This window comes from Rissa tridactyla, chromosome 2 (assembly GCF_028500815.1).
Source record: "Rissa tridactyla isolate bRisTri1 chromosome 2, bRisTri1.patW.cur.20221130, whole genome shotgun sequence".
NCBI lineage: Eukaryota > Metazoa > Chordata > Aves > Charadriiformes > Laridae > Rissa > Rissa tridactyla.
In genome coordinates this window covers 95,721,839-95,734,393 of record NC_071467.1, presented here as the reverse complement: position 1 = coordinate 95,734,393, position 12,555 = coordinate 95,721,839, and the positions used below count along the sequence as shown (strand labels likewise).

Below are 12,555 nucleotides of genomic sequence, written 5' to 3'. Positions count from 1 at the left end.
CATCCCCCGACATATCCCACATCCCCAGCTAGCAATGCCCTTAGTCTAAAAATCAACCCGGGGAGCTGCCCCCAACGGCTCATGGTGACGGATTTCACACCTGGACACTGCTGGGACAGCCCTGGGAGGGGACTGGACAGGGTCTCCCTTCTTCTGTGTCCTTAATTTGTGTTTCCACCTGCCCCTGTGCTCCTCTGGGCTTGTGGATATGGACCTTTCATGGGAACACCGTCATGGTGTTGTTTGGGCTCCCTCCACTGATGTCTCTCTGGGCTCCTCCGCGGGTATGCAGATGAGCTTTATCACACAAGCAAACAGGTACCGCTGCAGGCAGGCAGCCAGCCTCGAAACGCAATGACTCTCCACCAGCTTTCTAAGCTCTAACACACGGATTGAATCTGTCACAGGTCGTCTGTTTCTTAAAATAACCTGTGATGATCGATCCCCCTTCAGCATCTGTTAGAAATCATCACATATTGCTTGCCATAAACGAAATGCGGTGATTAATGATTAGGTAAATCACATAATGAACCAACAAGTGGTTAGCGCAGGCTGTAGTCGGTAACTTGTGCACATGCCTCACGCTACAGCTTCAGCCGTCTCGTCAAGGTCAACGCAGCTACCCAAGTGGTTAAAGCAAAGCCTGCGTGTCTCAGCAAAATTGGGGCGTTACAGATCACAGCCCCTGCTCTGCAGATGGACGCGCCCGGGGCCGCATCCAGCACCCAGCCCAGCGGAGTCTTTTCATTCATGCAGGAAAGCTTCGGATCAGCCCCTAGAGGTTTGGTTCCCCCCCGCCCCCGCCATTTCATTTTTTGGGGTTGTTTATTACCTCTCTGTTGGTCTTCCGTTCCATTAAGTTGTTTTTGTGCTTCTTCAATTTTGTCTGCAAGAAAGAGAAGTCATGATTAAAATACATATATAAAACCCCCACGATTTTAAAAAGTCATTTACTGAAATCTGTCTTGAGGTATGTATTTATATTTAGGAGCGATGCCATTCACACGTAAATATGCAGCACGTTATGAGTAAAACGGCCATATAAAATTCTGTCATGTTTTACCAGCAAGGCTATTGACATGTTAAATTACACGGAACAGCATAAAGGAAAGCACTGGCATTGGATCTGCAGTCAACAGCTAATCCCGCCGTAGTTTTGTACCATCTGCAATAATTTATGCAGTCAGGGGACTCTTTGGAATAGATATTATGGTGCATTACAGAGTATTTTAATACGTTTTTGAAAAAATGCTGTTAGAACAAGACAATGCAGCATTAAACACAGGGATACAAAGAGCAAACAGGATTTGCAATGTGAAGCAACAGAGCTGATGCTCTCACACGGGAGTAGCTGAGGGTGAGCAGCAGCCCCCTGCTTATTCCTCTGTGAAACTACCTGAAATTCCCACGCAGTGCAATTTAGAACATAACTGGATTCACCCTAAACCTTTCCGATTGTGCTGGCACGACTCTGGAAATAGCAGACTTCTCCGCTGCCATATGTAGAAGGAGGACAGCTCTGCAAAGCCCTCACCTCTTTCTTCACAAGCGTGGATGGAGGCTGTTACTCGGTCTGACTTTTAGTCACTGTTCCTGTACAACACAAGGTTTCTGGAAAATGGGTCCTTTCTTCAACGGACTTTTAAATCAGTGGGTTTAAATGACTTCCCTAATATTAATGAGCTGAACCACTCAAGTACGTTGGAACCATGTGTTCACATTTGAAGCCTGAAATTGTTTTCCAATTATTTTCTCAGTAGGAGCAAAAAATTATAACAGAAGCAAACCCTTCTCACGGGTTTTAAGACTGACTTTTGTTCGGCTCGCTCCAGTTCTGCGTTTTTGCCTTTGAAAACTAGTACCAGGTTCCCTTCCTCACTAAAGCTCCATCATTTCTCTCCAGTACGTTGTCCCACAGAATGCACCAAAACATCTCACAAGGATGCTGACCGGGCAGACGCCCAGAGCCAAAGCAAATGAAGCTGCTAATGAGAAAGACCACCACCGCAATCTTAAAAGCTAAACTTCTTCCTTGTTCCTCTAAGGTTAGCAAGACATACGTATATATTTAAAGTGAAGTTTTTATACACAGGCTCTTTTGTACTGACTTACCGGCTGCTCAAGACAAACACAAGCAACTCAAAGAGAACAACCCTTCACAAGCTCTTTACCAACCCAGTTACGCAGGCTGACTTTAAACAATGCAGAATTGATATTTAACATCTTCCTGGATTTCAGCTACAGCTGAAATACTGTTATGTATCTATACATTTTTTTTTGTATAGAAAAGGCTGTAAATAACCATTTCTAACAAAAAGAAGAGGAAACATAAACAAAGCATCTTTTAGATACATGTGCCACTAATGCTATTAGAGGAAAGCGTATCTAACAATCTTAATACTGTTTTCCCACAGATTATTGCTTACAGAAAGGTGGTGGAATAAGCAACTTACAAAGTTGCGTGACAGCTGATGACATACATGAACACGCAGGAAAAAAATAAACATCAATAAATTAACCCTGTAAATGGAGTTGTAAGATTTGACAAAAAGCGACATGCAATCAGAAACATAGATCGGCTAGAAAACCCATTTCCCCTCTGTTTAGAGACGTACCTAAGGTACAAGACTTGGTGTTTATCTTTTGAGAGGATGCAAAAGATTTGTCACCGAAATGTATACCTAAGTACACAGACAACTGCAGTTTCATTATTAAAAGAATTATGTTCATATTTCATATAAATGCTACAATGAACGTATGCATTTAAATTCACGCTCATCCTATTTTATAGAGAAAAATCACTTAAGGATTTTGGAAGCACGCTACATTAGATTGCCAGAAAGATTAAATGCTTTGATCTCCCCTAGCTGAATTCTCTCTCTTTTATTTAAAAAAAATATATATACATAAAATCGAGCTCCTATCAGAAATTCCCAACCACTTCTTTCTCAGACTGTAAGCCCAAACAAAGAAACACAGATAACAGGAATAATAACTAGGTAAACATATGCTTGGTGCACAGCCAGAAAGTCTCCTGCACTTCCTGCGTCTCCTGAATGAGTTTCCCCAATGAATTATATTTGTTGCAGATACGTCTTCCTTCCCAGGGAGGTGTGTGCAGAGCGCTTCCAAGCACCACGAACACCCCAAAAAATTCAACGTAGGTTCTGGAAAGCGGAACACTGATTTTGACTGTAGATGAGACACACGGGTGTTAACGTGGGTTCCATTGAGGACTACATCCTTGTAACCACCCGTATCTCACAGCTATCCCCACTTCTTATGGCACCAAGGCAGGTTTAATACTGTTGAGCAAAACTGGTGGCAGCTGCTTGCCAGCCTGCCGCGTTTCACACCTACAGATCCTACATGATCTGTAACACAACGTGATCTGAACCCTAGCACCGAAACGCGGCCCCCCTGGCTCCTCTCACAACTCCTAACAATAACTTCCTAACTACTGGCAAATTCGTATTATCCACTCATTGTGTCATTAAATTAGCCTCACGTGAAACATTTTGAGGCGAATTATTTCAGACAACGTACCGTGTTCTTTCGTAATTATATTATAGATTCTCTAACAGTACACACCTTTGAAAACTCTTTATAAGCAAAAATACATTACATCTGCAAAACTCAGGAGGAACTGAAAACTGCAAAGTCCACTATTAATTGCAAATAATATTACCCGATTATCTGATAACACTCACTTGCTTTAGTATTATTTCAGATTTAAACCTGTGATCCTGAACATACTGTCCAACCTGAAAATTTTACGAAGGAAGTATTTCTTTATCACTGGAGTATTATTTACTTCTACTAGGATAAGAGAAAGTAATTCAACTACTGGAAATTTCTAATACATGGCAGGCACGGCACCCTCTTTATTTCCCATAAAATGACTGAATAACCATAGAATCACAGAATGGCTAGAGTTGGAAGGGACCTTAAAGATCACCTCGTTCCAACCCCCTGCCATGGGCAGGGACACCTCCCACTAGATCAGGCTGCTCAAAGCCCCATCCAGCCTGGCCTTGACAACTGGATTTTTGTAAGACCTATCCTATTGTCCCCAACCTTTGGCAGACAGCCTTCTGGAGCAGCACACCTCTAAAAGCAAATGATGATGGTGACAGACACGCTCTCACTTAAGACGGGACACCTCTCACTAAGTGCTTATTAGAGGAGGGAAAAGCAGAGCCATAATAAAAGAGGAAATCTTCATATGTGCTGCTGCATAGAGAGGAGATTCCATATGATAGCAGTGTCACAACCCAAGGAGCCAGCATCTTGGCATCCCAAAAAAAGCAAAGTACAGGTAACATCATATAATAGGTTTTTTTATATGCTTATATATACACACACACGCACACATATATATATGCGCATACGTGTAAAATAAAAAGAAACAACATGGATGCAATGGCTTTTCTTTCTCCACTATTAAACCTTTTCACGTTATTGTCCAATACAGCTCTCACAGCAGGTATGTGCCGCGTGGAAATATCATCAAATTCCTTGGGGTTTTAAATATATAATGTAACTGCGCTTTTTAGGAATGCAAGGAAAGAGATTGGCACGCAGTAAAATGTGCTTCTTGTTTTACACGTCTCCTGCTGTGATAGATCATTAAATGGATACCAACAGTCTCAGTTAGATACGGTGGTGCTGTGGTAGGTTTTGAAATGAAAAAATAAACCGGATTTTTTCACCAGCTTTGCATTCTTTAGTTTTTATCTTCACTGAGAGATATAACCTCACAGTTTTTAATTATACCAGAAATAAAACGCAGTTTATAAAGATCTTTTTTTTTTTTAAAAGACATCAGCATATCAACATATACAAACTTGAACATGTTTACATGTATTAGAAATGCATTAGGAATTTTCAAGAAAATGTATAAAGGCCTTATTTATATGGTCAGTTAAGGAAGAAAAATAAAGGTTTAGGAATTTCAGCAAGGAAAGCAGAAATAACGAAAAGTGTAAGGTTTGCAAAATATGATACCAGTAACTCCTGACGGCAATTTAAGCTGGAGCAAACTAAATCTTCCCGTTGTGGGTTTTGTTTTTTTGTGTTTTTCTTTTAAAGGACGTAAGAAAATTCCTCTCTCTTTTGCTTATGAAAGAGGCTCCATGCCAGCGTAGTGAGATGACTTTGTCCTGCTGAACAAGTCACCCTGTGCAGTGACAACACACAGAGGAATGGAGCGGCGGTCACTGAGGAGGAATATTTTTAAGCCACCAGGAACGCTTACATGGGGGTGGTGGGTGGGAAATGTTCATTGAACACAAGCAAAACGCCCAAACACGAATATTTTTCATTGTCCATATTTGCACGTATCTGTATCACTGTAAAAAGGCTTTTTTTTGGCATCTTGATGAAGACGCAAAACTTCTGCTCTAAAACAATACAAGGGGCTTTGTTTTTATTTTTTTAATCTCCTGTACTCTATGGGTAAGTGGGAAATTAGCAGATTTACACCATATTGGATGCTAAGAACAGGCTATTTTATCAAACCTTTAAAAAATATGAGTTTATATCTTGCCTGAAAGGCTAGGGTTTTATATTCAAATATTTAACCAAAACAGCTGGAAGGAAAATGTCAGCATCTTTTTTTTTCCCTTCAGTTAAAGGCAACAACAACTCTCGGGCCTTACGCCTGAGTCATCCTAAAAATACCTCCAGCAAAACAGCTTCAGATGGCAACAGTTTTTTTTCTTGTTGCTTTCTCAAAAAACACACTCTCTCTTACCTTACTTCATCAGAAGACATCTGAAAAGTAATTTTCAAAATCATTCTGCGTGTTCCTCAATAGACACAAAGAAAGATATCACTTCCATTATATTTTCCTGCATTGATCATCTGGATCACTAGCAGAGAAGAGAACTGCAGGGACAAAATATTCTTCAGCTGAAGTATATTAATGCAATCACCCTGTGCACATTGGGAAGTATTACTGAAAACAAGATCATAAGTGGGGTTTCTTTTTGGGGGGAGAGGCACCGCTTGAGAAAACGACCGACAAAAGTTTAAAACACGGCGTTTCCCATCGCTACTTAAATTCAGAGAGCAAGTGAAACAAGGCTGAGACTCTCGTGCGGAAATCTCCGCCTCCTGACTACCGAAACCCACCAGGCTAACGCACCAGAAACAAAGTCCTTTGCATTTCACTGGATGAGAAGTGATTCTGAAAGCATCAGAAGACCACCACATATAAATAAATAAATAAATAAATGGATAATAATAATAATAAAAAAAATGCCCTGAGCACTAGGTGGATGGTGTAGACCAGCACGGTGCATGAAGAAGAGCTCAGATTTGACACAGAAGGACGCAAGCCCACCCCCTCATCCCACTGGAACCATGTCACACCTCTCCCAGAGGAAAGCCTTGTGCTTCCAGCACCCGTGTCCAGGTGGCAGGGCGGGCGGGGAGGGCAGCCGTGCCAAGATGATGCACCACGCCAAGCTGATGCAAGCTTGGAGAGCTTCCCCGGGTGGCGGGATCCCTCAGCACCCGTCGTGGTTTAGCCCCAGCCGGCAACTAGGACCATGCAGCTGCTCACTCACTGCCCTGTGTTGGGATGGGGAAGAGAACTGGAAGAGTAAAAGTGGGAAAAGCCTCGGGTTGAAATAAAGCGAGTTTAATAAGTAAAGCAAAAGCTGTGCACGCAAGCAAAGCAAAACAAAGAATTCCTTCACTGCTTCCCATCGGCAGGCAGGTGTTCAGACATCTCCAGGAAAGCAGGGCTTTTGGTTACTTGGGATAAGGCATAACAGTTACTTGGGAAGAGAAAAATGCCATAACTCTGAACATCTTCCTCCTTTCTTCTTCTTCACCCACCTTTATAGGCTGAGCACAATGTCACATGGCATGGAACATCCCTTCGGTCAGTTGGGGTTAGATGTCCTGGCCACGTCTCCTCCCAACTTTTTGTGCACCCCCAGCCTACCCACTGGTGGAGCAGTGTGAGGAGTGAAAAAGGCCTTGACTGCTCAGCAACAACCAAACCCACCAGCGTGCTATCAACACAATTTCTCATCCCAAATCCAAAACACAGCACAACGCCAGCTGCTAGCAAGAAAGTTAACTCCATCCCAGCGGGAACCATGGCAGCACCAGAGGCAGCGTTTAATCCCAAGGCAGCCTGTCTGCGGTACCCACCAGGGGCTGGGGAGGATGGAGAAGCCGCCGTGCCCCACTGAGAGGAGGCTGCGATGCTCGGCTTCTCCCTTTCACTAGGAGGAAAGGTTCTTTACAACCTGCTAAAACGAGAACGCCACAGTCCTAATGCGTTGTGGTTAACTGAGATGAATCCCAAGACTTCCTTCAACCAGCTAATTTAAAAAAAAAACTAGACCAAAAAAACCCCAACCAAGAGTCTTGTCTGTACAAGGAGCCCATTAGGTTAATTGAGAGCGCAGCGCAGCTGGTGGGGCAGTCGGCGGGATGCTGCCTCCTGCCCGTCCCTCAGGAAGAGTGGAGGCTCGGCAGGCCCCTGCACGCAGGCTTTCCCGGAGCAGCCTCCAAACCTGAAACCCAGGCGGCAGAGCCGGGGGAGCAGGTCGCAATGCACCCCGGGCTCACAACGGGAAGGAGGGATGGCAGCACTGGCCACCCTCGGTGCAGAAGGAGGGGACCCGGTGGCCAGGAGGTGCAGGAGCTGGCAGAGGTGGGCACCTGAGGAAGCATTTGATGGCCCAGAGGTCCCACCGCTGCCACAAAATGAACACTGACAGAGCTGGCAAACAGGAGCAAAAGGCAGTCGATGAAACCCATAGGACGATGCACTGTTCCCACTCAAATTTAAATCTACTTTTAATTAGAAACCACTCTTCTGTCCCCGTATATTTCCCTTTTCTAATTTACTGAGGAGCCCTCAAGATTAAAAGGAAAAGATCAGATGAGGAAGAAACCGTCCCTACCTCTCCTTTAATTTTACAGTGTGGGAACTCGACACCTTTTGGCATACGGTTTGTTTTGTGGTTTCTCCTTTCCAGTTTGGGGCTTAGAGAATCATGGCACCATGGCTTAGTGGGTTGCCAAACACTGAGCCTGATAGCACGAATGTCCCCAGCCAACCATAAACGCAAGGTAAAACAGATTAAATCTCAGTTTGTCAGATGCTACTGCGCTTGAAGGTTGCTTGTACAGTTGTAAGAGACGGTGGGGGGAGAAAAAGACCTCTTAAAAATGATGTGAATTTAAAACTCTCAGCAACTAGTAGGACGATACAGGAGCAGCTGTCATTTTAAAATCCATCAATTACTTTTTTAAACATCTTAAATGAGATTTAAACCATCTTTAAATGTTCTACTAGTCATTATAAACTTGACTAATGACCTGTTTGATCAGTTTTTCGGGAAAATTTTATGCATTTTCATTTTAATGTCAACTTTGAATGCTCATCATACTCCCTGCCATATATAATTATTTGCATTTAAAAATGAAAAACCCATGACAGATACTTTACATAACCCCGTTGAAAATAGAAGACAAAAACCATCCTCCTCGTCTTCTTCATTTTAAGAAAAAAAGAGGCTTGCATATTTGAAAATACGATCCGTAATCTGCAGATTAAATTAGTACCAGCAATGAAAAGCTACACTGAACATATAATAAAACAGTCAATGGAGAGGTTGTATATAAATTAAATATATAATAGCTTTATCTTTGCCATCACACATATTGCTTAAGCATGGAAGGGCTGATGAGGTATATGCACATACGTTGCAGAAGCACTTTGCATACGAACCCAAACTCAGTCCCTGTGTCACCATGTCATCGATTCACAACTTTTTGTTTGTTTGTTCGTTTACATGATTTGAATTTTTTATTATGAGGCTTTTAAACTCTCTAAAAACTGAACCTGGGGGGTGGGGTGGGGGTTTTTGGATGGCTGTGGCCTTGCAGCACTGGTGGCAGAAGGGATACAGGGAAGAGGGACGCACCGCTGGGGACAGGCACAGGAGCTGCCACGCACAAAAAAAAAAAAAAAAAAAAAAAATCCGAAGTGCAGGTGAAGCATCTTCGGCAACATCTCCTGCTGGCCACCTTTTCAGCCGGTGCAAGCCACCGTGCAAGGGCGGCACTTCCCACAGCCGGCCCCTTTGCCACCTGCCCCACAAAGCGGGGCCACCCTCAGACCCCGTGCGTTCTTCCCAGCGGCAGGAGCTGTGCCACCAGAGATAACGCATCTACACGTTGTCTCATTCCCCGCAACAAAGCACAAACACAGGTACTGATTGCAGTGCCATTTGCATAGCTCCTAATCAGCCACCTAGCACAGTAATTACCCCATTGCTATGCTGATGCCGGAGCATTGTTCTGCCCCGACTGCCAAATTCCAGCTGTGTGTACCTAGGACAGGGTGATCGCTATCACTAAAAGCTGCTTAATAATTATTTAACAGCCTCTAGGGTATTCACTGTTCCAGGCTTAATTTTGGCTTTCTGGCTTTTAATTTTTCTTTTTTTTTTTTTTTCTATACCTAAACCAGCATCGGGGTTAAAAACTAAAACAAAATATCAAAGCCCACCACCAGTCGCCTCCAGCTCACCACCTTCTCCAAGCTGCTGCCAGGAGCACCCTCACACCTTCCGCACTGGGACAGGTTCCCTCCCCCTGATAGGTTTACTGGCCTTTGATCTTACGTCCCAAAACCTGGAAAAAACTGTGTTTTTCATGTTTTCATTTTTTTAAAGCCTGACACAAATGGAATAAATGCCAGTGAAACCCCCGCAAGCATTAAAAAAAAAAAAAACAAAACCAAAAAAAACCCTAAAAAACCAAACAAAACTTTTCCACTCACCAGAAACATATGCAAAAATAACAACAGGTGGGGCCCAAAAGATTTCTTTAATTTCTGTATTTTCTCAAATGCAGATCCTATACCAAAGCAGCAAACAGTCGAGCCAGCCACTCCCCAGCCAAACAGGGGAAAAAACTTTCCATCCATCTTTCCGGTACTCCGAAAGCACTCGTCCTCAACTGCGAGGCTGCTGAGGGAGGGCTTGCCCAACTGCAGAAAGGCACTAAACTGGTTCAACAGGTAGAACAACATCAAGGGCTGATGTTTCATCACCTGAGACAACAGAGCAGAGGCTTTCTTCAAGTTCTCCGAGGGGTCAAACTGCTCTGCAATTTCTTCTTCTATTTCTGGAGTTCCTCAAATGCTACGGAGTTTACAAGGCAGAAATCATGTAGGTAGATAAATTCAGCACGGAGGAACCTAAAGTACCAACAACGCAGCTCAAAACCAGCTTCATTCTCTTAAGCTTAGCATACCTTAAAAAATACCTCTCTACTGAGATCCTGAAATCGTGATGGAAGTGGCTTAAATAATTAGACCTTTAGTAGGACTTTAGATACTGAAGTTCTTATAATTACCTGATATTAAGATGGCCAAGAGGGCTATGAAAAAAAATACTTTTTTGATGACACTAATGAAAAATGAAGCAAAGCAGAAGCCTACAATTCAAGTCAAAAGCCCAGCCCAATGCCTTGCCTCCAGCAGCAGCCAAGAGCAGAAGTTGAGGGAGAAGCAGAAGAGGACACGTGGCAAGGCCCAGACTCTAAAACCATGCAGCTCTAAAGCATGTCTCAGAAGCTGTGTTTGAACCTCATGGGTCCCACCGATTACTCCTACATTAGTTTCTCCAAGTGTACTTTGAATCCGTGTGAGCTTTTCACATCACTCTCCTCCAAAGTGCAGGGCCTCGTCTACTCAGCCATTCCTTATACAAAAGCTATTCAATAGACTTAGAACCTTTGCAGCTTTTGCAAGTACTATTTTATCCTCTTTGGAGGTGGAAGTGAGGAAAGGGGAGACAGTTAGGAGGAAGATGCCAGAATCGATCCCACTATTCCAGATGAAGGCACATCACAGACACATACCGTGACAGGTATGTTTTTCTCTACTTATGCCATAAACATTCCTAATGTTTTACTTGCTTTTTGACAGCTAGCGAGTATACAGTTGACTTCTCCACACAAATATATGACCCCCAGATCTCATGCCAGAGTGCTAACAAGCAACTCGATTTACATGAAAAGTTAGAATATTTTTTCCTGTGGACATCACTTTGCATTTATCCACTCTGAATTTCATTTGTCATTTCATAATACGGTTGCACAGCAACCTAATGTCATTTTGCAATCCTTTGCATTTTCATTTGCATCTTCATCTTTACCACCATGGATAACTCCATCAAATCAGCAACGCTGCCACTTCACCGTCGTGCTCTTGCCCGGATCACTCAAAAGAATGAGAATCGACAGAGACACATTTTTATTAACTGTAAAGCGGCAGGCAGTGTTTGTCTGCTGTGGAATGAGTATCGACTGCAAAATGGGTAAATATCAGCCTCTCAATAAACTTAACACACAAGAGATTTTTCTTCTGGGGTGTGTAGGGGAAGTTCACTCGATGCTCTGTCTTTTCTCTTTAAAATCCCGTCCTTATTTCCAGGTTGTCTGTAAAACCCAGCCTCCCCGGACACCATCCTCCCTTCACCATGCAGCTCAAAGAAGCTGCCTCTGGGTCATCACCTCCAGCCACCCTGCCCATCCCTCCTCGCCACTGGAAGCATCTCTGTGTACCTTCTTTATAACACATAGCTTAGGACTTCTTCCAGGTCAACAGTCAGCTGCAATTTTACGCTATTTGGTAAATCCACCTTTTGAACAGGGCTGCAAAAATCACGCTCACCTTCAAATTCAAAATCCTTCCTTAGCATCCCTAAACATTAAATGCAAAGTTGAAGCTTTTAGTTAATTTAACAAAGGTATCTCATTTTTTGCTTGCTTGTTTTTCCAAGAAATTAGTATTACAAGCCAAAGTCTGTGAATACAGTCCAACATATGAACACTAGGAATGGCATCACTGGGTCTTAGTGTTAAAAACCAAACAAAATAAAAAAAATCCATAATTAACTTGTTACGGTAAACCTTGCTCTGTGGACTCTGCAAGTTTATCTTTCCATACTAATCTTCCGGTTTTGCCCTCGTTTTTTTATATGCTGAATGAAACGTTACTAGCTGCAGCTTTAAAGTGAAAAACAGCAACAGAAATTGGACCGACGAAAAGAAAAACGCCTTTGAAAAACTAGTCAATACAAGCTGATGTAGGACTAGGTGTAACCTGAAAGACAAAACTTGAGGGAAGGCACAAAGATATGATATTGTTAATAGCATGCTCCAGCCATGAACTGAGGCTTAGCCACTCTAAGAGGCTTACGAACAAAACAGCCCTAGGCAGTTCATGTTCCCTTCTCAGGGCAAACACAAATCAGGGGTGGAAAATATACATATTGAGCCAATAACTCACTGCAGTGATTTATTTCACTGTTCTCCTCTACCTGCTCCCATCCTCCCCCAAGACCTGAGATGAAAATCAAGTACCCCATTGAACATGTGGTGTTCTTCAGTCTGTGAGCCATTCCCACCCAAGGCGGTGGAAGCAAGGACAAACAACCTCTCCAGAAACTGTGCATGCCCTACACAGGGTTAAGCAGGGAAGTTGTGGGTCGATGACCCTAAATCATGCAGATT

At 43.1% G+C, this 12,555-nt stretch overlaps 1 protein-coding gene across 8 annotated transcripts in view; it reads right to left on the bottom strand.

Moving 5' to 3' along the window:
• Positions 1 to 12,555, bottom strand: part of HIVEP1 (HIVEP zinc finger 1) — a 131,189-nt gene that overhangs the window by 57,627 nt on the left and 61,007 nt on the right. For 7 of the 8 annotated variants that reach the window (XM_054193491.1, XM_054193492.1, XM_054193499.1 and 4 more), the window contains one exon: positions 833 to 886. The exons of the other annotated variant lie outside the window; for it this stretch is intronic. In XM_054193491.1, the coding sequence (XP_054049466.1) occupies positions 833 to 886 (54 nt within the window). The remainder of the gene's footprint in view (positions 1 to 832; positions 887 to 12,555) is intronic. 8 annotated transcript variants of the gene reach the window in all.